At 39.6% G+C, this 25,059-nt stretch overlaps 3 protein-coding genes across 3 annotated transcripts in view; 1 reads left to right on the forward strand and 2 right to left on the reverse strand.

The window, feature by feature from the left end:
* poc1b (POC1 centriolar protein B) overlaps window positions 1-8,513 on the reverse strand; it is a 45,992-nt gene extending 37,479 nt beyond the window's left edge. The window contains exons 1-10 of the mRNA XM_054620440.1: window positions 8,329-8,513; window positions 7,501-7,585; window positions 6,759-6,930; window positions 5,864-6,043; window positions 5,511-5,618; window positions 4,906-5,021; window positions 4,640-4,773; window positions 3,842-3,910; window positions 3,578-3,730; window positions 3,017-3,094 (exon numbers count right to left, since the gene is read on the reverse strand). Coding sequence (XP_054476415.1) covers window positions 3,017-3,094; window positions 3,578-3,730; window positions 3,842-3,910; window positions 4,640-4,773; window positions 4,906-5,021; window positions 5,511-5,618; window positions 5,864-6,043; window positions 6,759-6,930; window positions 7,501-7,585; window positions 8,329-8,352 — 1,119 coding nt within the window. The 5' untranslated portion in view covers window positions 8,353-8,513. The remainder of the gene's footprint in view (window positions 1-3,016; window positions 3,095-3,577; window positions 3,731-3,841; window positions 3,911-4,639; window positions 4,774-4,905; window positions 5,022-5,510; window positions 5,619-5,863; window positions 6,044-6,758; window positions 6,931-7,500; window positions 7,586-8,328) is intronic.
* Window positions 8,514-9,571: 1,058 nt separating this feature from the next.
* On the forward strand, window positions 9,572-18,812 carry cep41 (centrosomal protein 41). The gene is made up of 11 exons (XM_054620795.1): window positions 9,572-9,676; window positions 9,859-9,922; window positions 10,691-10,738; window positions 12,030-12,091; window positions 12,432-12,501; window positions 12,683-12,815; window positions 14,816-14,982; window positions 15,097-15,164; window positions 15,399-15,513; window positions 15,636-15,854; window positions 17,168-18,812. The coding sequence occupies exons 1-11, from the start codon at window positions 9,644-9,646 to the stop codon at window positions 17,293-17,295; spliced, it is 1,107 nt and encodes a 368-aa protein (XP_054476770.1). The 5' UTR covers window positions 9,572-9,643; the 3' UTR covers window positions 17,296-18,812.
* Window positions 18,813-18,897: 85 nt separating this feature from the next.
* Window positions 18,898-23,952, reverse strand: LOC129108871 (carboxypeptidase A1-like). Its single transcript, XM_054620794.1, has 11 exons — window positions 23,859-23,952; window positions 23,449-23,530; window positions 23,194-23,328; window positions 22,943-23,047; window positions 22,042-22,143; window positions 21,758-21,859; window positions 21,536-21,646; window positions 21,137-21,227; window positions 20,059-20,258; window positions 19,787-19,871; window positions 18,898-19,251 (listed from the first exon to the last, which is right to left on the reverse strand). The coding sequence occupies exons 1-11, from the start codon at window positions 23,921-23,923 to the stop codon at window positions 19,064-19,066; spliced, it is 1,266 nt and encodes a 421-aa protein (XP_054476769.1). The 5' UTR covers window positions 23,924-23,952; the 3' UTR covers window positions 18,898-19,063.
* Window positions 23,953-25,059: the final 1,107 nt, after the last annotated feature.

Raw genomic sequence — 25,059 nt, forward strand, 5'->3', positions numbered from 1 at the left:
GTGTGTGTGTGTGTGTGTGTGTGTGTGTGTGTGTGTGTGTGTGTGTGTGTGTGTGTGTGTGTGTGTGTGACATGTGAGTTAGTCAGTGAGTTAAACAGGCAGCCGGAACTCCATCTGGTCTATTATTAGAGCTGCTGTTGAGGTTCCCGAGTGCGTGGATTCCCTCTGCATCGGCACGTGGATTCCTGCTCTCTCTCTCTCTCTCTCTCTCTCTCTCTCTCTCTCTCTCTCTCTCTCTCTCTCTCTCTCTCTCTCTCTCTCTCTCTCTCTCTCTCTCTCTCTCTCTCTCTCTCTCTCTCTCTCTCTCTCTCTCCTCATGTCTCTGATCTCTACATCACTCTCTCCTCTCTCTCTCCTCTCTCTCTCTCTGTGTGTGATCTCTCGCGGGTGTTTTCATTCAGGCACGTTTGGGCGGTTCATACAGGGAGTGAAGCTTCTTCCAGCTACGCAGAGAGAAAAGAGGAGGAGGAGGAGGAGGAGGAGGAGGAGGCAAGGAAGCAAATCTGATGTTTGCTACACAGCAGTCTTTGGTGAAAGAGTTGCGACAAAAACAACAATCTTGAGGTTCTAAATTAATGAATAATGCAAGCACGATAAGAAAAATGAACTATCGCTGCAATAGGGGGCATTATTCATATAGGGTTTCTTTTTAGGAACTGAGCAAGAAGGAGCTAGATTACTGAAATAATCTTTTTTGCTATTCGGTCGTAGAATAAGTGGCTTTTTTTCTAATAGCATAACAATGCATGCAATAGAAGCAATATCTTCCCTTAATGAGTGTGCAGAGAACTCAAAAGACACTCACACTGCTTCACTTTAAGTTCACAGCCCTAAAGGAAAACTATGTGCACCACTGCACTTTCAAAACTATATCCATATCCAACCCTGTGTCCTACAAAGTTATGTTCACTCCAACTAAGTGCACTCTCAATAACATTTTCAGGTAAGCGTATTTTCTCCCGGATACAGTTGCAGATTGAAACAGTTTGTAACACGTGGGAACGTTGTCAACTTAAACAAAGCACGCTACAAAACTACTTGGTTATGTTTAGTAAAAAACATAATGATCAAAATCAACAAAAGTACTTTGTTAGGTTGAGGCAACAAAACCACACAGGACACGAGCAGAAGCGTCCTTATTTTTGTGCACAATGCAGTTTCAGTACGTCATTTTTAGGAGACAGAGCTGCCATATCCACAAAGAAAACATCTGCAAAACTCACTCATCAGTTATGACTATACATGAAAAACATGCGCTCATTTTCAGGGGAAAAACAATAAAAATATTGCTATGAATCATCAAAATGCCATGTTCATATTCAGTTTGCAATAATAATTTGTAATGATACACTGATTAGAAAGCACACTGACTGATGGCTTCCTTAGTGAAGCACAGTTAGAGCTACATTACCACTATAATATTTATGTCTAAATATCTACATAAAGCACCAGAAATTTGGTGACTACCAGACTTTTTTTATTTAATTCCCTGTAAATCTTTTTTACAACAGTAGGGGGCAGTAGTTACCTGTAGTTTCTCTGGGATGCTGTGTAAAGGATCTAACCTCCGCTACTCTTTTAGTTCAGTTGATTCTGGATAAGACATTTTCTTACATGCCAGGCAAGAAACAAAACGTCAGAATTAACTATTCTAGTAGAAACACACATACAACTCTAAATGAATGGTCTTTATCATTGCAGTGGATAAGTTATATTCCCACAAACCTTACATTCAGTCAGTCATCCTCACTTCTGTGAAAACATATTGTTGTTCCTAATACTCATTAAACCTGTACATTGAGTCCCACCTCCATCAATCTCATGTTTCTGCCCGTTGATCCAGGATCAGCGTTTTGTGGAGTAAGCGGATAACACTAATTCACAATCCAGGATTTGAGGCCCTATAACATAATGTCAACTACTCAAGATCAGGGCCAAGATGGGCCCTCTGCAACAAAAACAAACTACAGAGAGGAATGATCCGGAAAATTAAAAAAGATATACAAGGCTTATTCCAGGACAATCGTTGAACAGGGACATTTAAACTCGTTTTATTGCAGCTTTAAAGATTTAAGCTTCACTCACATTTTTATAAATAAATCCAACATGTTATCAATGGATAAACTGAATTGTAGTTGTGCAAAGGTGCAGAATTGTATTATTTGAGAGTTTTTTTGTTTTTTTATTATTAATTAAAGAGCAAAGACTCACTTTGTGTCACTTTCTGCTGAAATGATCCAGTGAATGAACTGTTTGAACTGAATGAACAGGTGTCAGTGCTGCAGCAGGACGGCCAAACTAAAGACTGGTCTGCACTGCCACCTGGTGGTCACGGGAAAAACCAGCCCCTTTCAAATACACACAACCTTAAATCTGTCGTTCAGTCCCATTATCGATTACAAGTTACATTTTTAAGCACAAAACTTTTAATTACAGCCTGTAAAGAGCAAATACGTCATACTTTTGATATGACGAGTAGCAGCTGGATATTACAGCTTCGCTATTTTAATAAATAAGTACATTTTTTAAAATATTTTGTCTTGGAGGGAAATATACACGGAAATATCCACTTCCATTTTATGTTATATGTGTGTCACATAAATCCCTGATCTCACAGAAATTATCCACTTCCATTTTATGTTATATGTATATATATATATATATATATATATATATATATATTTTTTTTAAATGTATCACACAAATCTGCCACTGTTCAAACTATGTGAACCTATTAAACACATCTATGATGGTGGATCAAGGCCGTCAGTTTCCCTTTGAGATTTCCGGTTTCACTGTCGGCATACAGAGCCGTGGAAGGCGGGACAATAAAATCAACAAATCAATAAATTCAAATAAATGCTGTTTCCAGTATTTTGTGACCGTCCAGACCCCTCTGGATTTCCTCCTCGAGAGGAGAGAGTCATCATTTTACCATTACTCAAGAACTTTTGAGCGATCGAGTTTTCCAGTAACGCGACATGATGGCGACTGTGGCTTTACTACGATGGCTTACCGTGGTTCTGTGAACGGAATGGCCCAACTCTACGACGTGAGGATCAGAGGACTGAGTGTCTGCCACCGTCTGACTGATCTGTGTGAAGAAAGAAAAGTCACTTAAAGCCGCTTTTCTTTTTGAACTTTACAACATATCTCTTGATTTCTCACCTGTACGATTTACTGAACACACAGATGTTATGTGTGGAATGTTTTTTGGACTGTGGACTAGGTCGTTTTCACTATATGCTTCTTGTCTGTGCAGTAAAAGAAGTGAATATTTTATGGCTGAACACTGGTTTCTGACGGTTTATAGGCAGGGGAACTGCTGTCTGAACAGATGATGTTTGGTAGCATAATGTGGTGACTTTTTTGCTATGATTTGGGGGATTTTATTCCTGGTTTTGTCGAGTCCTAACTTCTTCATGTTGGTTTGTATGGTAGATGATAGTAGGAACACACCAGTTAAGCTTCTATATTACTATGTTTTCAGAGATGTTGAGCCATCATCTAATCCTCTAAAGTAGAACTCAGACTTGGATGACTAGATATATGAAGTTTAGTGTCAAACTGAACTGACCCGAATGGCTGTGGGCTTTGGGAGGTGGAGGTGGGGTCCTCTGGGGTGGATGTCAGTGAGGTGGGGTGGGGGGTCCGGGGTGGACCTCCGGCCGTGTTGTTGCAGGACGTCCTGGTAGGATTTGGTGTCAAAGTTTGTCCTCCACATCAGCACCTAGGGAATCAAGGGAAAGTATCAACTTCCGTGCAGATGCTTTAATACAGAAAGTGGAAAATGTAATCTTGGAGTTAGTAAAAGTATTGGTAAACGTTGTGAAACACCAACCTGACCATCCGCTCCCCCCGAGGCAAAGAGCTCTCCTGCCCTGGAAAAGGCTACTGTGATAACAGCGCCCTGAAATACAAAGTAATCAATGTTAGTGACAAAAACAACGTACCAAACAAACACCATCCGTGAGTAATCCAGGGAAATATAAACCCTTTCACAGCCAACATCATCATAAATATGTGTGAGCGTGTTGGCAACGGAAGTGTCGTTTTGCTCAAGTTAGCAACACTGAATAAAAACAGTCTTTTTTTGTGTTCAATTGTCAGAATCGTTATTCCAACAGCGGACTGATGAAGTTCTACAGAATTGAGACAGGATCACAACCGTTTAAGAGCAGCAGGGGTTTCAGATTAACGTGTGACCGTGTTAACTGGTGACTCTCGGCCAAATGCGTCCGTGGTTTCTCGCAGTAACTTATGTAAATGTTTGGCGTAGATAATATACACTGATGAGAATGTATCTACAAATTGATTAAAGGCTTTTTCAAGGGCATGTTCTTGTTATGTTGGTGTTTTCAACAGCTGCCATCCCTTTCTTCTGAGAGTCATCAGTTAACACGGCCACTTGTTAAAACAAAACACTGTCGGCATGTATGGCTGCAAGCTATTATACACATTGACTACCAGTCGAAAGTGCTATTGTACTCTGTGTACTTCCACTGCAATACTGCAAGCGCTCATTTATGTACGACATCATTCTTTACAGACTGTAAAAGGGTTATTAGTATAACACCATCAGACTGCATAGAGCGTCTGATGGCGTCTGTGTGTGAACTGAGCTGAGCTGTAGCTTCACCTTGTGTCCATGCAGGGTGTAGATGAGGCGGCCCTCCAGCAGGTCCAGGATCTTAACAGTGCCGTCACTGGAGCCACTGATCAGGTAGTTGTTGGACGGGTGGAAGGAAAAGCTGTTGATTCCTGCACAGTGGACTGATCCCAGACGGACACATTAACAGAAGTTACAGTCTTGGTACACAGATATTGGCAAGGATGTTTCAGGTGGTTACTTTATTTTCCAATTTGTATATGTAGCATTATTACAGCTCTAACGTTATGACAGACCTTGGTAATGCTGAATCAGCTTGTTGGTCCGTAGATCCCAGATTTTCAGGGTGCTGTCGGCTCCGGAGGACGCGATGCAGGTACCGCTTGAGTTGAAATCGACAAACGTTGCTGATCTGGAAAAACAAAACCAGTCAGTGACCTGCAGCAGTTTGACAGGCTGGTGTGTTAACAACAGACAACAGTGACATCTAGGGGAGAGACAAAGTAATGACAACTTTTATTTTATTTTATTATTTCAGATATATATTATATTATATTTCAGGTCCATACGAAATAGAAAAAACTAATACAACAACAAATAAATAAATGACTCCACTAAATTGTTAAAGTTTTATATCAATTTTCTTACTTTTAATCATATTCAGTGATGTTTTGGCCTTCTGAAACCAGAAGCTACATTATCCACCTCCTCTTTTGAAATGTTTTGGTTGTTTAAATACAAAAAAGGAAAAAATATAATGTCAAATGGCTGTGCCAAGTACAATTACTTACACAGAAAAATACAATTTGAAGGGACCAAATCCAATAAATAAATAAAACGACAATGACCTGAAGAAAAAAATCAAAACTAAGAGGAATAACGGGACACGTTGAGGACTTACCCTCCATAGTCGGTGAAACAGTTGATGCAGTGTTTGGTGGACGTGTCCCACAGCCGGACGGTGCGGTCGTCTCCACAGGACGCTATCAGCCGCCCGTCTGGAGAAAACCTGCAGGAACGAAAACACAACAGATGTTTCACTTATATAGATATAGATATCAGGCAGAATTGTCAGCTCATTACACTCTGTTTCCATCAGTCGACTCAAACTGGTTGGAGTGGGAGAAATAAAAGGTCTTGACCCAGGTCAAGTGCCACATTTTAAGAGTTTATCACAATTATCATGGTTTGTAAAACATAACTATGATGTGTACGGTTGATTATCCTTTGACAATCCTCGGCGTCTTGGTGTACCTGGCACAGCGCACCCAGTTGGTGTGCTGGTTGAGGGAGTAGATGAAGCACTGGCGGTGAACGCTCCACACTTTGACGGACTTGTCGTCGGACGCCGTCACCAGCCTCTGCCCGTCGTGGGAGAAGGCGACGCTGCGCACGGCGGCCGTGTGGCACTTGAACACTGTTGACTCTCCTTTCCTATAAAACACAGACACATGATAACACATAGAGCGACACGGGGAGTCTTTTCTACCAGTGGTGAACACACTTTATAACTCCTCCAACTTATACTGGAAGGACAGCTGAAACATTGGACACTGGGAAAAATATATATTTTTTTACATCGTGCAAAATTACTTTTAATATATTATGTGCAATGTAACTTATTTTCAATATAATTACTCTCAAAATCATGCACAATATAACTTTTCTATTTGAGTTTCTATAAGCCATATAGTATTGGTATTACTTATTTTATATTCTATATTTTTACTCTTGTTTTTTTAATCTTAAGCTGTTGTGATTTACTTTTTCAATTTTAGTTGAATTTTTTTTATATTTACCTCACTGTTATTGCTATTGTATTTTGCTCTGGTGTCAGTATTACAGCTTTACACCTAATAATGATTACTCTTTTGTTCATATATGTTTTTATTTGTATTCTATTGTTTTTTCTTCTTCTCTTGTAATCTTATTTTTATTTACAACTCTTGCACAAGAATTTCCCTTTTTTTGATTGACTACTTGAACTTTATAAAGTTCTGTCTTATATTACAACATTTTAAATACAACTGATTTAAAACATTGCTTCAACCAGTCAAACAAACCGTGCAGCCTCAGCTTGTGCGGCCCAGTTATCTTAGTCAACAGAGAGTTCCTGATTTAAAGCAGAAAAAAGGTGACTTGAGCCTACATGGAAGGGGTCCACAGTCGCACCGTTCTGTCCTTGGAGGAAGTGGCCACCAGGTTACCGGAGGGGGAGAACTGCACCCCGGTGATGACGTCTTGGTGGCCAACGTAGCGGTATACCCTCGCCTTTGGAGCCAGATTCCAGATCATCAGGCTCTTATCAGCTGAACCCGAAGCTAGAGGGAAACAAAGGATAGACTTACACAATAAACTTTAATAACTAGTATGTAAAGAAGCTGTAACAGGGAATAAAGGTTCAGTTCGTACTGTTAGTATTTTAATTGTGTCTCATATAAAAAGAAGAGCCCAAAACTGACCACAAACATTCTGGTAGGTGTGCTTTGTCTGGAGAGGCTATTCTAAAATAGTCACTGGTTCAATTTCAACAAAAGGATAATGTTTTCTCAATGTGAGCACAATATGCACCATCAAAATACATCACTGTGACAGAAACCAAGATGCACATCGTCGTAAAAAAGCACGTTTTTGACTAAGAGCTCAGTTTGGGGTAAGAAGTCAAATTGCCATGTTATCACTGAAGATCTGGTAGTGTTTATTTTACTAAATACATCCGTCTATTACACAAGTGTACATGCATTTAGCTGTTTCAGATGATGTTCACAGGGATGTTAAACAAATAAGTTGATTTTTGTTGCCCCAAAGTGTGATATATATGACTATAACTATCTACTTCCAAATAGTATCTTAGTAGCATCTGTGAGTGTGGTGTTGGAAGCATAAATTACCCAGCTGTTTGCAGTTTGGATTGAAGTCTGCACAGGTGACAGCATCTTTGTGGCCCTTGAAGTGTCTCTCTAGGGCTGGGTCCTCCTGCAACGACAATGCATTACATTACATTACATTACAGTCATTTAGCAGACGCTTTCATCCAAAGCGACTTACAATAAGTGTATTCAACATAGGTATTCAAGAGAACTACTAGTCACCAGAAGTCATAAGTGCATCTCCTTTCTTAAACAAGCATCTAAGAGCATAAACCAGAGCAAAAGTACAGAAACAAACTAATACGAATACAATAAGTGCAACAAACTAATACGAATACAATAAGTGCAAAGTACGTCAGGGGAAAATCCACATTTATTCTGCAGTTTTAGATGAGGAAAGGTTTGCAAAAAAAGGTTATTTAACAGGGAAGTTTGGAAAAAATGAGTGGTGAGAGGGAGGAAAGTGATGAAAGGACTAGGTCTGTGTGTGCGTGTATTTGTTTTATGTTCTACTCACTTCACTTTATCTAAAATAATATGCATTGTGTCTGGGAATAAGCTGCAAAGACTTGTTGTTAGTAGAGGAGGGTGGGGCAATAACTCCCTATGGAATAACATGCAATGCATTGTGGCGTTTATGAAAAGGCATTAAAGAGACATTGCAATGAAACAAAAAGTTGTAAAAGTATCCTATGTTGTAACAATGCAACAGCTCCACTCAGTAAATCCTCTTAGCAGAGAGGCTGCAGCAAAGCTTGCAAAGTCGCTTACTCAGCTACAATGAGCACAAGTGCACGTCATAGGAGTAAAACAACAATACTTTATGCAAGTATTGTCAAATGCACTTACCATAACAGACGCCATAGTGTGCATGTGAGAGTTAGTCAGAGAGGAAGCGACACTTCCATGACAGTCTTCTGCAGACCTGACCTGTGGAGCCCAGATAACACAGTGTTTCTGCTCTGCAATGCTTTAACAACCCTGGTTGACTTTGTTTTGTATTAACTTAGAATGCAAACTAAACTGTGTTTGCATGAGCAGCTAAATAACACCTGCTGTATATCCACAGCTTGCATTGAATACCTGGATACCTGCTTGATTCCTGCAGAAAAGCTGAGAGAGTGGTGCTGCGTTCAGGGAGCTCGTGAAAAAACGTGTATATGCGAGAATCCAATGTGGGCGTTTCATTCACAACTTGTAAATACAATTCGAGACTGCATTCAAGTTGTATGAAAAGTCATCTAACTGTACTGGGAATGTTGGGAGTTTGGCAGCACATGTGATTAATTAGGAATCTGCAAGAGACAGGCTGGCAGTCAAATAAATCGGAATTCAAATCAAAACAAAAAATAAACAAAAGAAAACATGGATTTTATGTTAGTATTTAGTGACTGGAAGCTATTTAATGTAGATTATGTGACTGTGGACGCATCCAGGTTGCTGGAAACGAGCCAGGAACTCTGTTTTGTGAGCTTAAAAACTAAAATCACCCAAAAAAACAGTTTTTTTTCTTTGGACGTGAACGCAGCATGTCATTAAAGGCGGAGCCACCGAAGAGAGTGGTGCTGCGTTCAGGGAGCTCATGAAAAAACGTGTATATGCGAGAATCCAATGTGTGCGTTTCATTCACAACTTGTTAATGCAGCATTCAAGTTGTAAGAAAAGTAACTTAACGATACTGGGAATTTTGGGTAATGTGTAATGTGTAATTTAATGTGTAAAAACATGTAATTAATTAGGAATCTGCATACGGACTCCAACAGACAGGCCAGCAGTCAAATAAAGTGGAATTCAAATCAAAACAAAAAATAAACAAAACAAAACATGGATTTTATGTTAGTATTTAGTGACTGATAGCTATTTAATGTAGATTATGTGACTGTGAACACATCCAGGTTGCTGGAAACGAGCCAGGAACTCTGTTTTGTGAGCTTAAAAACTAAAATCACCCAAAAAAACAGTTTATTTTCCTTTGGACGTGAACGCAGCACGTCATGAAAGGCGGAGCGTCTATCGCTGCTTAGCAACAAGCCAGCCATATCACATGACGCTCCGGTAGCGGAGTATCGGCTTCTCTGATTGGCCCGTGAAACAGAGCGGACCAATCAGCAGCCAGATCGCTAACCCGTGGAAACTGATGTTTGGTTTACTGTAGTTTGAAGAGATGTCGCTGAATAAGTGCATCGGCAGTGTGCAGGTGATGTTTTTATTTTATTTTATTTTAATTAAATGACAGCATTGATTGTTTTGTTTAAACTAGCTGCTAGCATTGTGCTAGCGGTGTTAGCATGCAGCGTGGGCCCAACGCAGCTAGCCGGTTAGCTCAATGCTAACGCTGCTAGCATCACAACATGAACACATGTTTGTTTTCTGTTCTAGTACATGAAGAAGAGGGTTCCAAAGAACGACAGGTACCAGCACGTGAAGACCAGGCTGGACACAGGTACTCTGTCCTCATATATCATCATCATCATTTATCATTTATCATAATCATAATTATCATCATTTCATCATCAGTTATCATCATTTATCATCATTTATATCATCATTTATCATCATTTATCATCATTTATCATCATTTATCATCATAATTTATCATCATTTATCATCATTTATATCATCATTTATCATCAGTTATCATCATTTATCATCATTTATCATCATTATCATCATTTATCATCATTTATATCATCATTTATCATCAGTTATCATCAGTTATCATTTATATCATCAGTTATCATCATTTATCATCATTTATCATCATTATCATCATTTATCATCATTTATATCATCATTTATCATCAGTTATCATCATTTATCATCAGTTATCATCATTTATCATCATTATCATCATTTATATCATCAGTTATCATCATTTATATCATCATTTATCATCATTTATCATCATTTATATCATCAGTTATCATCATTTATATCATTTATATCATCATCATTCATCATCATTTATCATCATTTATATCATCAGTTATCATCATTTATATCATCATTTATTATCATTTATATCATGTATCATCATTTATATCATTTATATCATCATTTATCATCATGTATCATCATTTATATCATCATTTATCATCAGTTATCATCATTTATATCATTTATCATCAGTTATCATCATTTATCATCATTTATCATCATTTATCATCATTTATCATCAGTTATCAATGAGTTAATGTGGTTTAATCAACAGGATGCAGCCTCACCAAGTACCTGGACAGACTGGAGGACATTAAGAGAAGTGAGTAACTCATCTGACAAGGACACTCACACCCTGTGTCCTTACATCCTCTGTCCTTAGACACTCTGTCCTTAGACACTCACATCCTCTGTCCTCTGTCCTTAGTCACTCACATCCTCTGTCCTTACATCCTCTGTCCTTACATCCTCTGTCCTCACATCCTCTGTCCTTAGACCCTCACATCCTCTGTCCTTACACCCTGTGTGTGTTTTTTCATAGTCAGAGTAAGACTGAAAACTTGAAGTCTGAGGTTGATTATTGGATATCTTTGAGAGGTGCATAAAGATAGCTTGATTTTTCTTTTTTTTACAATACAAAACCACCTCACGTTTTTCAATTTGAGAGGCCCCCTATAGATATGAACAGCTTCAATGTCCTCCCAAAGGACACTTCACACAGAGACATGAACCCAGTAGGAACAGAATTCTCCTCCTGTCCAACAGGACACGACTTTGCTGTCGTAGACTGTTGACCTCGTGACATTAGTGGAGTCCGTTCGCGCCTTTAAAACACTTTCTATTCTGCCAAAATGCGGAACAGGTGGATCAAATTCTCCTGTTTGGCAGAATTGTGTAAAACTCACACATGATGCATTTACAGCTAAATAAGCTCCCCTTAGAGTCTCTTTCTTAAGGCAGTGTTAATGAGAACTATTTACTCTAAGATTCGCCAACTTGGAGCTTCATTTTCCAAAGGATGTGTGGGTTTCTCCTCCCTGTCTGATCGTGTACTTCAAGAGGTGAACTGGAGGAGCCCTAAACCACTGACATTTCCCAGTTAAAGAACTTCTTTGTTGGTCAGTTTGGCTTGACCCACCCCCTGAATTCTCAGGGATAAGTGACACTAATTCCTTCACCATCCAATGATGGATTGCCCTGCTACCATAAGTATTCCTCTGTGTGATTATGGGGGGCATTCTGGTCGGGTGCCAGCAGGGGTATTTCAGCCAGTGAGGTCACGCTGCAGATAAAACTGTCTGAGCAGATTGATTTGGGATGTAGTAGTGGGAGCTTTGGCTGGAAGGTAGCATGAGAACAAACGGAGCCGAGCTTTAGTGAAGCTTTAGATGGGGGGTGAGGAAAAAAGGAAGATCTGCAAGACCCGGGTGAGTTGTGTGCAGTACGGCTGAAAGGGATAGATAAAGTAATTATTACAGTAGTTTCACTAGATCATGCAATTATTAAATATAGTGATTACTCCAGGGGTCAGACTTTGAGACTGAAGGTGCAAAGTTGGGATCTTCAGCTACATCGGCCATTCTAAAAAATACTTTTCCCGTTTTTTTTTCCAGATTACAGGTATCGAAAAGATGAAATCTTCAAGCGGTTAAAGGTGACAACGTTTGCACAGTTGGTAAGTATTGCTGTTTTTTTTTTGTTTTTTTGCAGTATTATAGCGTCCTGTGAAATGTATGTGTCGTACTCAGCAGAAAATCCAGCAGATAGTTATTTTTCTGTAACCTGTACTTTGGAGATGACAGAAAGAATGCAGAGAGAAAACCCTGATCGGTTTACGGTGCTTAATAATTGATTTACTACCTTGTGTGAACAGTTTTGGACAGACGTCTCTTCAGTTAGCTGAGTTTATGACCTTCATTTACAGACTCCAGGATACCACATTCTCTTTGCTTTTTTACATTTTTTTTCTTCCCAATACATGCATCTTACATTTCTGAACTTGTTTTCCACACCAGGTACTTCAGGTAGCTTCTGTATCGGACCTGAATGAAAGTGAGATTGACAGCATATCACAATGCCCAGAAGGTAACTAGAAAAACTACAACTTTATTCTTCTCCTGCTTCATAACAAATGGGTCATTAACATAATAAAACTCATTTTTAACTTGGGCCACTAACGTCATTTGTACTGGATATCCTGTAAATGTACGGTATGATAGTTGTCTATAAGCTCTGTCATATTTCCCGCTCCCTGTTGGTTTGACAGACGGTCTGTCCGTGGTGTCTGAAGCCGACCTAGAGTCTCTGTCTGAACACGCCGACGGCTCGCCACGTTCAGATCGCCAGGACGCAGGAGACAGCGGGGAAGTCTGCTACTCCGCAAGGTCGACACTGCTGAGGTACTGAACAGCATCTGCACCCTTTAAAGCCTTACTGAGGTCCTCATAGTACATTACATTACATTACATTACAGTCATTTAGCAGACGCTTTTATCCAAAGCGACTTACAATAAGTGTATTCAACATAGGTATTCAAGAGAACTACTAGTCACCAGAAGTCATAAGTGCATCTCCTTTCTTAAACAAGCATCTAAAAGCATAAACCAGAGCAAAAGTACAGAAACAAACTAATACGAAGACAATAAGTGCAACAAACTAATACAATAAGTGCCACAAACTAGTAGGGGGATATGAGATTCACTTGTCATTTCTCCAATAACACAGGCCAGCTTTATATTGGCAACAATATACAAACTCCTGATAGTGGTTTCTGTTGTGTCAGTAGCTCGTTGGTGTGATCTATATACATCTCTCAGCACTGGATCGGTTTTAAATGGTCAGCCCACTGAAATATTGTTACTTATAAATATCATGCAGTAATTCACAAATATTACAATAAATGTATATTGTTGTTTGTAGTAATTTACCTTTTGCTAAACTGCACAATTAGCCACTACTCCGTCAAGCTGTCAGAGCTACCCTGGAGCCCACACTGTCACTAACTTCACTCCCTGAATAAAAGAAAGTGATTTCAGAGAGAAGCAGACAGAAGGGTCTAGAATATGGTTAAAAACATGTTAAACAGATGAATATAGATGGAAGCTAAAGCCCACAGAGTAGCTCTTTATTCACTGTTCCAATCCTTCAAAAGCAAAAGCAGAATGTGTTGCATACATTTAAACCATCGCACTCATTCACACCCAGCATCCGACAATCACAACCTCAAACCACAAGCACACCTGTAACCCTACACCCCCCATATCTGTGTCTACTCTCATCCACTTTTTGCCCGCACCATCTGCCTGCCCCTCATCTCCACCCATCTGTTTATTGCACCACAATAACATGCTCAATATGTTCTCGGCGTCCCCTCCTCTCACCTGCGTCCTCTTCCCCCCCCTCGGAGTGTAACTCAATCTGTGCTCTCTGTAATGGCAGAGCGTTTAGGTCACATTCACCTTGTGGGGAGGACAGATGGAGAGAGAAAGTAGGGCAGCGCTGGGGTTAACCTGCATGAGGGGAAAGTGGTTCTACAGTGTTTTGGCTCGGCTCCAAGCTCACATTTGCTGCAGTGAGTCTTTCTACTGAAGGTTCTGGTTTCACGTTCACTGGTTTCATCACTTTGGGGATCAACTCCTCCCGACTTTAAGAAACGAAATCAGTACTGTCCTGAATTATCGTCGCCTGTTACAGACATTAGAATGAAACCTGAGGATGTAGAAGCGGTGGGTCCTCTATTGGTGCCGTGGAAAATATGTGTCTAACTAGCCAACAGATTGGGATCGGTCGAGAGCTCAATCAACACAATAAATCATTATTAATGGTTGTCTGACTTGCATTTGAGTAAAACTACAATTAGTATACTTGTATTTCATTTTTACTCATATTTAACGCTATATTAATGGTTAAACACAAACTGTTAACTAACTGAAATGTAAGGAACGTAAAATAATTGTAAATAAACAAATGTCTTTTCTTTTTACTTTTTGTTTTCTTTGCCAAGTTGCCACTGTTTTTGGTTAAGGGGCACTCTAAGGTCATAAACAATGGCTGACTTCACCTTGTTTGTTATTTTCTCATATTGGATACCTATTTGTGCATTATTGCCGGAGCAAAAGAAATGTCTATAAAAGCTCAAATTTAAAGGCTACTGGAGACCCAGGCCGTATTACTGGGCCCGTTGGAGGGAAGGGAGATACAAAGAGAACCAGAACCAGGATTTAGCAGTAAAATAAGAGGTTTTCTAAAGCGACTCTGGTGCTCGGAAAGCTACTCCTTTTTGTTAACAAGAAACTGCCAAAACAAACACAAAATGAAAGTTCCTCCTCGTAGCTTTGAACAACACACTTCTATATTCCTGACGAGGTATCACAGTATCTATCTTTTATGCCGCTTACAGTGTCATCAGTGGCGTGGGAGAGCTGAACTTGGACAGGAACAATCAGAAGACGGAGAACGTGTTGGTTCCCGTCCCCGAGCTCACAGACCGGCCCTACCCAGACTGCCCCTACCTGCTGCTGGACGTGCGGGACCGCGAACTATACGACTGTTGCCACATTATCAGCGGTAGGAGATTTAAAAAAAAAAAAAAAAATCATAAAGCTAAATCATCAAGAAATATCTCTTGTCTCGAGTTTTGAATCCTTCAACACTAAACTTTACTTACTTCATTTCCTGCAGCACAACATTTCCCTATCGCCATGCTGTCTCGAACAATGAACCCCTACACCAAAGACGTGATGGAATATGTATCCTTCAACACTAAACATTTACATTACATTACAGTCATTTAGCAGACGCTTTTATCATGCTGTCTCGAACAATGAACCCCAAAAGTACACCAAAGACGTGATGGAATATGTATCCTTTAACACTAAACATTTACCCGTCCTGCTTTTTTTTTCTCTTCATTATTTTATGTAGCAATAACAGTGTTGAGCCTTTTTTGAAACGTGTCTGAACTTGACTCAGAAACTGTGTAGAAAAATACAGCCGGGAAGATCATCATCGTGTACGATGAGGATGAGAGAATAGCCGTCCAGGCAGCCACCGTCATGTGTGAGCGAGGGTTTGAGAATCTCTTCCTGCTGTCTGGAGGTAAAGCATCAAGTTTTTGCTTCCTTTTTAAAAGTAATCGAATTCGTAGTACAGATTTCATCTCATTTGGAGGTCAAATGTATGAAAAATTCTGATCGTCCCACTCTTCTGTCGTCTCCCAGGTTTAAAGGTTATCGCTCAGAGATTTCCAGAAGGTTTGACGACGGGCTCCATCCCGACCTCGTGCCTGTCCTCCCCCACATCGCTGAGGGCGAAGAAGAGCTCTGTGCCGCCGCGACAGCCGTCGAAAGTGGCAGAGAAGAGGTGGAGGTTCACGTCAGACGAGCTCAACAAGATCCAGGAGCAGCTGGAGGAGACTCTCATCCCCAGTAACTCCAACAGTAAGACCAATGTTTGTTGTTTTTTACAACTGCCAAGACACAGAAACTGGTATTTGTTGCACAATCATTGAAACCACCAACTCAAGTATCTATTGATCATGTATGAAGAACCATAAGAACATTTTCTGCTTTAAACTAAATTACATTTTTTTGTAAATGACCACACACGTTAGACACATCATTCAAAACTAAAAGCATGTGTTTGTTGTTTGCTAAATACTGCTATTGAAATACCACAATCAATTATTGCTCACCCTGCAGCTACAGCGCACATTTGACAACACCTGTGAACAATTAGATCACTTAGAATTCAGAGCATGAACACTAAATATGGAAGAAAGATGGAGGACAGTTCTGTAGAGACAGTTAGAGGAAGTGATTGCGATATACTGTATTCAGTTTACAGCACAGTACAGTACTTATGTTCATGTCACCTTCAGTTAAAGTAATTGTGTCTGATACTCTTATGAGTATATGAGTAGGGGGAATAAACACATTGCACAATGTTCATTTTGGTGTGCAGTTGGCATGGCGACATTTGTTTATTTTGCGTTTGTGTGTGTAAAGTTGGGATTTAAAACACCACTTTTAGAAGAGTGTGTGTATATATAGTGTTGAATGAAATGTTTGCTTTCGCAGAGAGATGTAAGATATTTGTATTTGTTTTGTTTTTTCCAACAAAGAAGGCCCTAGTTACAGAAATTGTGTTTTAGCAATAAATAAATAAAAAACTGTAACTAGAGCGTCGTTTGGGCGTTTCCCTGAACTTTGTACTTAGTGTGAGGCAAATAGAGCAAACGTCCTGTAACAGTTGTTCTCTACGGATCTGGGTTTAGTTAGTTGAGTTTATAAGCAGGTATTGATTTCCAGAAGAATTTGCTTGAAAAAAGTGCTCCATTGAAACCAAAGTGAATTTATTATTCTCGTTTTATTGGAACCTTTATTCTCTATGTGATGGATTGTATGCTGTTACCATACACCTGCTGTGCACAAAGAAGTTATGGAAGTGTATCAACTTTCTCAATTTTTTTCTTCTTTTATTTAATACCAAATGACTTGGTGGTGCTTCCAGGAACTTTCGGACAAATTTGAAGTCCTGTCTTGGAAATTAAGGAATCTGTAAAATAAACGTTACAGACCAGTCTTATCACTCAAGATCACAAAATGTTGCAGTGTTAGTTCAGAATGGACCATCTCTCCTGATATCTTTGATCCATGAAGTCATGAATCAAAATTTGAGAACATGAGCTTGAGAAAGTTGGTGTCACAATTGTTATATTTGTCATGTCTCACTGCATGTGTGTTCACCGCAGGCCGCATGTCCAGCCGCCTGTCAACCAGCAGCTCCCAGTCTCAAGCGTCCAGCGCTCTGAGTCGACAGAGTTCCTCTACATCTGTGAGGGACAGCGCCAGGGTTCAGAGCAGCAGACCCTGGAAATAACACCCCCCCACACACACACACACACACACACACACACACACACACACACACACACACACACACACACACACCTCCACAACTATTACAGTAACACATTCATGTTGTTCTGACGCCCCTCTACCACACAGATGCTTAATATGGATTTTGGAAATGACACACACCTTGGGAAATAAATGAACACTACACAACATCAAAGACCAAAATAGTTAGAATTCTTATTAAGACTGGAAAACAGTACAAAATAATAATTCAAAATCTATAGGAACAGACATCAAAGACATTTTGTTACATTAACCAGTGTCATATTGTTCTCTTTATCGCCTCCGGAGATAAAATGTCAGACTGAAGTATTTCCCCCTTTCTTCTTTTTACTTATATATTTAATAAATGGTGTAATGTTTGCACAGTGCCTCATCTGTGAACCTAAGAACTGATGGATTGTTTTTTGCACTCAAATTAATTTTTCTTTTAGCACTATTCTCTTTTTCTTTCACCAGCTGATGAACGTGTACAGATAATCAATTAATTCTATGGTATCATTATTATGTCCAAAAAGGTCCAAAAAGTCAGCTTAACTCACCAGCCAACAAATAAATGGCATTCATGATATGGAGGATATGCTGGGAAACTACAGTATGTTTTACTGTGAGATGTCATTTATATTATGTCACAGACCTTGATCCATTTTGTAAAATTAGGAAAAGCTGTGCTGTATTTTTGTAATTTTTCCTCCACATTGTCATTGTTGTGATTCCTAAACTGACGGCCTTCATGTACAACCGTGTGCGTGTGTGTGTGTGTGTGTGGATTAAAGTAATTTGCGAACACAATAACTGATTAGCTGAGGCCTTTGCACAGACGGACTATAATTAAGAAAGAAAACAGGCATTTTGTGATGGCTGTAAATAAGCACCAGCAGCACTTCAGTTCCCACGGGTGCATTTGATAACCAGTATTGCTAATGTGTGGCCTTTTTGTTTTGTTGGCATGTAAGTGACTTATTGATTTGGTCAGTTTTCTCTGGATACACTCTCACAGTCCCCTTTAAGTGCATTAATTGAAAATACAGAGTACTCCAGTCAGTCTTAACTCACAATAACGATCAGATCACATGATTTTGTTTGTAATTTAATGTCAAATAAAGTGTATAATTGTTTGCTGTACGGTTCCTTGTCTTAATGAGTCAGAAATTTTGACAGAGCAATTAAAAAATATTACTAATGGATTTGTTTTGTTCAATGACTTTTAATTGAATCTGCTGATTAGAGAGAGGCTGATTTAATTGATTAGTTTACTGAATGAAAAATGTAACAACCTCTTATTCCAGTCAACTTTTGGGTAAAAACTGAAAAATGTAAATTGTTACCCGTAAGCATGAGATTGGCACAAAAAGTGACATGATCATGATAAGTTAGGGGGAAATAAATTTAGTTCAAACGTTGTTTAGTTATTTAAGGTTAATTATGCTTTTTAAGTTTCACCAAGTCTGAGTAAAGAGAGGTTTAAAGGATGTGGAAATAATGCAGACAGGTCTTAAATGTGGAGATATTTTATATGCATAAACATGACCAAAGTGTACCCAATTAAAAAACTTTAAAATCATTAAGTTTTCAAGTATGCTTATTTATTTGTCTGATTTTCACTGTCTAAAGAGTCATGATGTATGCTGATGATGTGATGTTAGACTTAAAGATCACATTTTACAGGGGATATTTGCCAACAATGTCCTCTCCACAGGGATTTCCATTTGCACACACACACACACAGATTAGTAGGGGTTCTTGAAGGTGTGGTCCATGATAGCCATCAGAGCCAGCCAGGTCTCCTTGGCGGTTGGGATGATCTGATCGGCTGGCAGGATGAAGCCGTAACGGCCGGTGTCCCTCAGCTCGAAGGTGTAGGAGTACTTGATGCCCTGGTTGTAGGTCCAGTCACTGGTGCAACCGCTCGCTTTGTCTACAATTGAAACAGGTTCGGTTTAGGGTATTTCTATATAGAGATGGCAGCAATAACACAGTGCAGCAGGGATGACCTATTTTTTGCCAACCAGGAAGTTAGCCTCCCATTGCTTCTCTTGACAAAAAGCCAAGGGGATTTTTCCATTGGATTTCAGATTATTGCAGAAAATAAGACAGGAGAGCGAATTTTGTTCACCATGTGAAACAAGAAGCCAATGTTGATTTCTTGGTCACGTAACTTGCTTAATGTAGGTACGGCACTGTAACCCAAATGAAGATCTTTTCCATACATAACTAAGTAGGTTTGTTGCCTAAACTTAACTAAGTTGATTTGTTGCCGAAACCTAACTAAGTTGTTTCCTGTGAAGAAGGAAGTTTGTTTTGAAAAGACTGTATGCATGTAAGAGCGTGTTGCTGGCTTTCATAGGAAAACAACCAAAAAATGAGGAGTAACTTTTCCTAAGATATCATACGAACAGTTGTATGAAGAAACGTTTTAAACAAGTCATGTAATTGAAGTACTTCCGACTTACAGATGGTGTGGATGATGCTGCCGAATCTGTAGCTAGTACCGTACAGAGAGGCCAGGTCAGTGATGGCCTTCTTAGCCAGATTGTGCTGTGGGATGAACATGTATTTATAGTTTTTCATATTGCTGTTTCATATTCTTACATTTCTGACATAACAGGAAAAATCCACAACAAACTAATGAACCCAGATAAATCTGTTTTCCTAGTTTGATCAAGAAAAATAATAAAATGTTCTGGGTAATAAAGTCATAAAAGGCAAAGAGAGTGATTGTTACCAGCTCGACCTGGTCCTTGGCTGGAGTATTGGTGTAGCCGTAGGGGTACAGGAGCATCTGGGAGTAGGAATGGATGGAGACGAAGGCCTTTAAGTTACCGTGGGACTTCACAAAGTCCACAATGGACTTGACCTCAGACTCAGAGTTAGCCCTGGGTCCACGGAAGGTCTCTGAGCAGGGGTTGCCGCTGGCACCAGCTCCTACACAGAGATGACAACAGAGTCAGAGAAACCACCATCTATCTATTAATACCCTCTGAACACGTTGTTCCTTAGATACTAACACTCATGATGCAATGTCTTCATAATGTGCAAAGGGGAAAAACATGGCATGTAGTGATCATCAAAATATATTTGTTATATGTTTGATGTATTTTGAATTGTGTCATCTGCATGTTGATGAGCAATTTTTGACAAGTTTGCCGCCATTTTGGCCAGGGCTCTCTTAAAAAAATGACTATTATGTTTAAAGCTGTGTGAAGAAATTAAACATTTGTTACTTTGGGATCATCTAGTGGGAGTATTTAGCATGGCATTGGCAGACGGCAATGCGTGACACTGAAAAAGTAATTTTAAATACAGCTCCAATTTTTTTTTTAACGAGTAATAAAATATTTGTAACAAACATTTTTATCACACATTTTTATCACACATATTAAGACCATTGTACACAAAAAAATAAAATAATAGTGATTATGGAGCCAGTGGAAGGGGGTAATATTGAGAGAAAAAAATTGTAAAGTTATAAGAGAAAGAAAAACGTGATATTTTATGACATAAGAGTTGCCATTATACAAAAAAAAAAACATCAATTTATTATAGAAATCTTGAAAAATTTGTGCAGTGCAAATTTGGTAATAAAAAATGGTGTGATTTTTTTGTTAACCAAGCAAAGACTCACATTTGAAATGTTGATTTTAAACTCACCCTCATCATTGAAAGTTAAAAAAACCAAAACATTACAACACAAAAACCGCCTTGATAATTACTTTGGATGGTAAGTTTGGAGTTTCAATGATACGTTTTGAAAAAGACATGTGGCTCCTTGGTACATTTCAGCTTCAAGGCAAATATTTTACCTCCAAAACCAGCATCCCAGTTCCTGTTGGGATCGACTCCCACACAGCTGGAGCCGGAGTTGGGCTTCCTGGTCTTACGCCACATACGGTTCTGGAAACATCAGAGCAACTCATCACAATTTGTTACTTTTAAAATAATACATGTCTTATATCATCCTGCGTGCTTATGCTAATTAGCATCACCAGTTCTCGTCTTTACTGAGTAGATATAACATATAAACCTGAAGGGTTCTAGTATCACCTGTATAACTCATGAACTTATCATCCATCCATCCATCCATCCATCCACCCTTTGGATATCTTTCAAAAAAGTACCATGAATGATTATTGTCAATCCAAAATCTCAATGTGGCAGGAAAAATCAGTCAGTAAAAAAAGATCTAGCACTGAAAGACTCACTGAGTTGTGAGTGTAGTAGAAGCCATCAGGGTTGGTCACAATCTCAATGAAGATGTCCATCTTGTTGAGGATGGCGGTGAGAACGGGGTCAGTTCCATAATCAGTCACAATCTACACACAGAAATGTCAAGAACACGGTATTCAGTGTGACGCCGGTTAGTGGCAAAAGTACGCAGAGACAGTGATGACAAATCTAAAACAATGGAAGAATTGTCAAAACACCTTCTTGGCGAACCAGGTGCCGCTGGCCTGAGTGACCCACTCTCTGGAATGGATTCCAGTGTCGATCCAGATGGCGGGACGGTTGGTTCCACCAGTGCTGAACTACGGGAAGTAAAGTAGCAGTCAAACAAAGAGTAACTTTTAACATCTCATAAGAAGAAATATGTGCTCGACTTAGCTACTGAATGTTATGAAGAACAATGGTTTGTTTTATTAGTGGTTTTATTAAGAGCAGGTTTCCTAATTGTTTAATCCATTTTGTAACTACAGTTTGTTTTATTTACCTTGAGCAGATTCAGGGGACGACCCTCGTAGCTCTGACCGATCACAATCTTGCTGACCAGTTTGGGATTCTCAGCCACCAGCATGTCCTGGAAACTGTAGATCTAAACCAAAGACAAAATAGTAGGTTTAGGGTTTTGACATAATTATGTATTGCACTGTTTGGTCCTTAGTGAGTTGATATCTGTTGTTGAAGCACTCACATTTTAGGGTGCACCATAATTATCTAGTTGGAGTGCTGTACTCAGTGGCCTTTGCTATGAGTGTGGACAGATGAAAGAACAGGCCCCCCTAGCAGGGTGTCCAGTTTGGGAACCTAACAATTACAACTCTGTTCTTTGCAGATGATGTGTTTCTGTTTAATCAGACCCGGGCCTTTATCACGCACTTGGGCGGTTTGCAGTCAAACGTGAAGCAGTGATTTACTTTCCCCTATGTAAGGGGTATTGCGGGGTGTAAGAGCCATATTAGACTTCATAAGATGTGTTCAGTTATATAGTAACGAAAAATGTTGAAATGCTCCTTTAGTTACGCTACTGACGACGTCATAGCCAATAGCCCTCAGTTGAGGTTAATCAGTCTGCGGAGCAAGACAGTTTTTTGACCGTAGTGCCAAGTTGAGCACAGAATGAATCTTGTAACTTTGTTTTTTGTTGAGTAAACTTTTAATATGGAGTTACTGCCTCTGAAGAATCATTTCGCGTCAAGCTCATTGCAAATACGCAGACTGTTACAGTAGTGGTAATGTGGATCACCAGACAGAGAGAAGAATGCCGCTACACGGGGTCTTGTTTGCAAGTGAGGGTAAAGTAGAGACTTGCTTTGGACTCAAAAACTACTAAATAAAAGTTGCCTGTTTGATAAATACTTTTACTGGATAGCAGAGTGAGTATGCCTACTGACCTCGCTGATGGTGTGGTACCTAGAGTAGTCGAAGCTGTCAGTGTTTCTGGGCTCAGCAAGACGAGCAGTGGACTCCATCTCCTCCTGCTCCTCATCCAGCATCGCCTGCAGGACAATAACATTGTTCACATTTGAGTTAGCAGTCAAGACATTTATTTAAAGCTTTGGCCCAAAATCATTGGCCCCTTCAAACTCCTGAAACACTCAAACCCAAGCACAGCGGATTTAGTTTTGTTTTGCAGGTCTCGTACCTGGAGGTCTTGGATCATGATGGAGTACTCGATGTCCAGACTCTCCAGGTGAATTTTGATGGACTGCAGGCTGTGGAAGGGAACTCTGACATCCACGGGAGTCGCCACATCAGTCACCCCCCTCCAGAAGTCCAGCTGAAGGAAAACACAGATATCATACAACATATTAAGTCCTTGGAAAAAAAGTTTAAGAGTTACTTCTTTGACGGTTTGCGCTTAAAACTTATTGAGAATTATTGTCAGTGGATGACTGACCTCGAACTGGACCATGTCCTCCAGCTCCTTGATAAGAGACAGCTGGGCTTCATCCTTTGCAACGATGCGAAGCACCTGATGACTGAAGAAAGAGAACCACAATGTTTCACATCCTTTGACTCAATTCAAGCGCCCAGACCAAGAGAGAAGTTGGCAAACATGGGGTGAAGTAAGACTGACAACCTTAACTTCCAAAGAAAAAAGAAAAAAACATTGCATTTATTGTAAAATTGGAGTTATCACTTTAGGTATCTGAAGCAAGTTTATATTGGCAGGAATCAACTTTTTCCTTGTTTGAAAATATATTTTATAGGCACTCCATATTGTGTCATTATTATATCACATTTCTGCACAAATTCAGATCACTTACGCGCTACTGAGCAGTGAATGTCTCTGGCAGGCCCACTTACCCGTTAAATGTGTCCTTGCCGAGAACGGCCACAAACAGCGCGGCGAATGCGAGCAGCCCCCTCATCCTGACCTAACAGTGTGAACCTGGCAGGGCCGAAACTCAAGGCTTTTATGGCCGAGCGTTCCGGGTCACGTGTCCAAAACCTTAAGGTTGCTTAAGGTCACGGAGGTGTGTTTCAACGGGTGGTCCCTTTCCCACAGCAGCCTGGAGATAGCAGAACCAAAGCTGCACCATGGTTGTTGCACCGTGCATGTTCATGACATATCTGGAGTTGTGTTCAGTTTAGGTGTTTGGTTCTGTCTGTGTTTAGAATCCATTAAGTTTAATTATTTTTGTGATGTGATGTGATTTGAGCTGTTTTAGTATCCAGTATTCAGCCTGGGACTTGCTCAAGAAACTCTAGCTCCTCTTATTCTCCTACTGTTCTGGAGTCTTTCCAGCCTATCAGCCTACAAGACCTGGTGGCCTTAAGTAAGAAAACCAAGCAATCATCTTGCCCTCTAGATGTTTTACCATCCTCTCTGTTTTTGAAAGTTCTGCCAATTATTGACCCTGCTGTAACATCAATTGTTAATTTATCATTGTCTACCAGAAGCGTCCCCTGCTCTTTTAAGCATGCAACTATCCAGCCTGTTTTAAAGAAAACAAACCTAGATCCAGCTTTGCCCTTGAACTAAATGCCAATATCAAAACTCCCCTTTCTTTCTAAAATCTTATTCATCTTAATCTTATTTGGCGTTTGTGTGCAAAGTCGGGATTAAAATGTTTTACTTTAGAAGAGTTTATATAGTTTTGAATGTGAAAAGTGAAAAGTGTTTGCTTTTACACAGAGATGTAAGATATTAGTTGTATTTGTTTCGTTTTTTACAACAAAGAAGGCCCTAGTTTCAATAAACTGTAATTAGAGCATCGTTTAGGCGTTTTCCTGAAGTTTGGAAAATAGAGCCAAAGTTCTGCAACAGTTGTTCTCTACGTATCTGGGTTAAGTTAGTTGTGTTGAGTTTATAAGCGGTTATTGATTTCCAGAAGAATTTTCTTTAAAAAAAGTGCTCCTTTGAAACCAAAGTGAATTTATTATTCTCATTTTATTGGAACCATTATTCTCTATGTGATTAATTGTATGCTTGACCTGCTGTGCACAAAGAAGTTATGGAAGTGTATCAATTGAACCCTTTCTCTATTTTCTTTTTCCTTTATTT

The sequence above is a fragment of the Anoplopoma fimbria genome, chromosome 19, assembly GCF_027596085.1.
Source record: "Anoplopoma fimbria isolate UVic2021 breed Golden Eagle Sablefish chromosome 19, Afim_UVic_2022, whole genome shotgun sequence".
In the NCBI taxonomy this organism is placed as follows: Eukaryota; Metazoa; Chordata; class Actinopteri; order Perciformes; family Anoplopomatidae; genus Anoplopoma; species Anoplopoma fimbria.

What these genes read in the sequence shown, in the direction of transcription:
- cep41 (XM_054620795.1), top strand. Translation starts at nt 9,644, where the DNA reads ATGTCGCTGAATAAGTGCATCGGCAGTGTGCAG. An exon ending in AGTGCATCGGCAGTGTGCAG is followed by an intron (nt 9,677 to 9,858) that starts GTGATGTTTTTA and finishes TTTCTGTTCTAG; the next exon opens with TACATGAAGAAGAGGGTTCC. An exon ending in GAAGACCAGGCTGGACACAG is followed by an intron (nt 9,923 to 10,690) that starts GTACTCTGTCCT and finishes TTTAATCAACAG; the next exon opens with GATGCAGCCTCACCAAGTAC.
- LOC129108871 (XM_054620794.1), bottom strand. Translation starts at nt 23,923, where the DNA reads ATGAGGGGGCTGCTCGCATTCGCCGCGCTGTTTGTGGCCGTTCTCGGC. An exon ending in GGCAAGGACACATTTAACGG is followed by an intron (nt 23,531 to 23,858) that starts GTAAGTGGGCCT and finishes CTCTTTCTTCAG; the next exon opens with TCATCAGGTGCTTCGCATCG. An exon ending in CAGCATCATCCACACCATCT is followed by an intron (nt 19,252 to 19,786) that starts GTAAGTCGGAAG and finishes TTTCAATTGTAG; the next exon opens with ACAAAGCGAGCGGTTGCACC.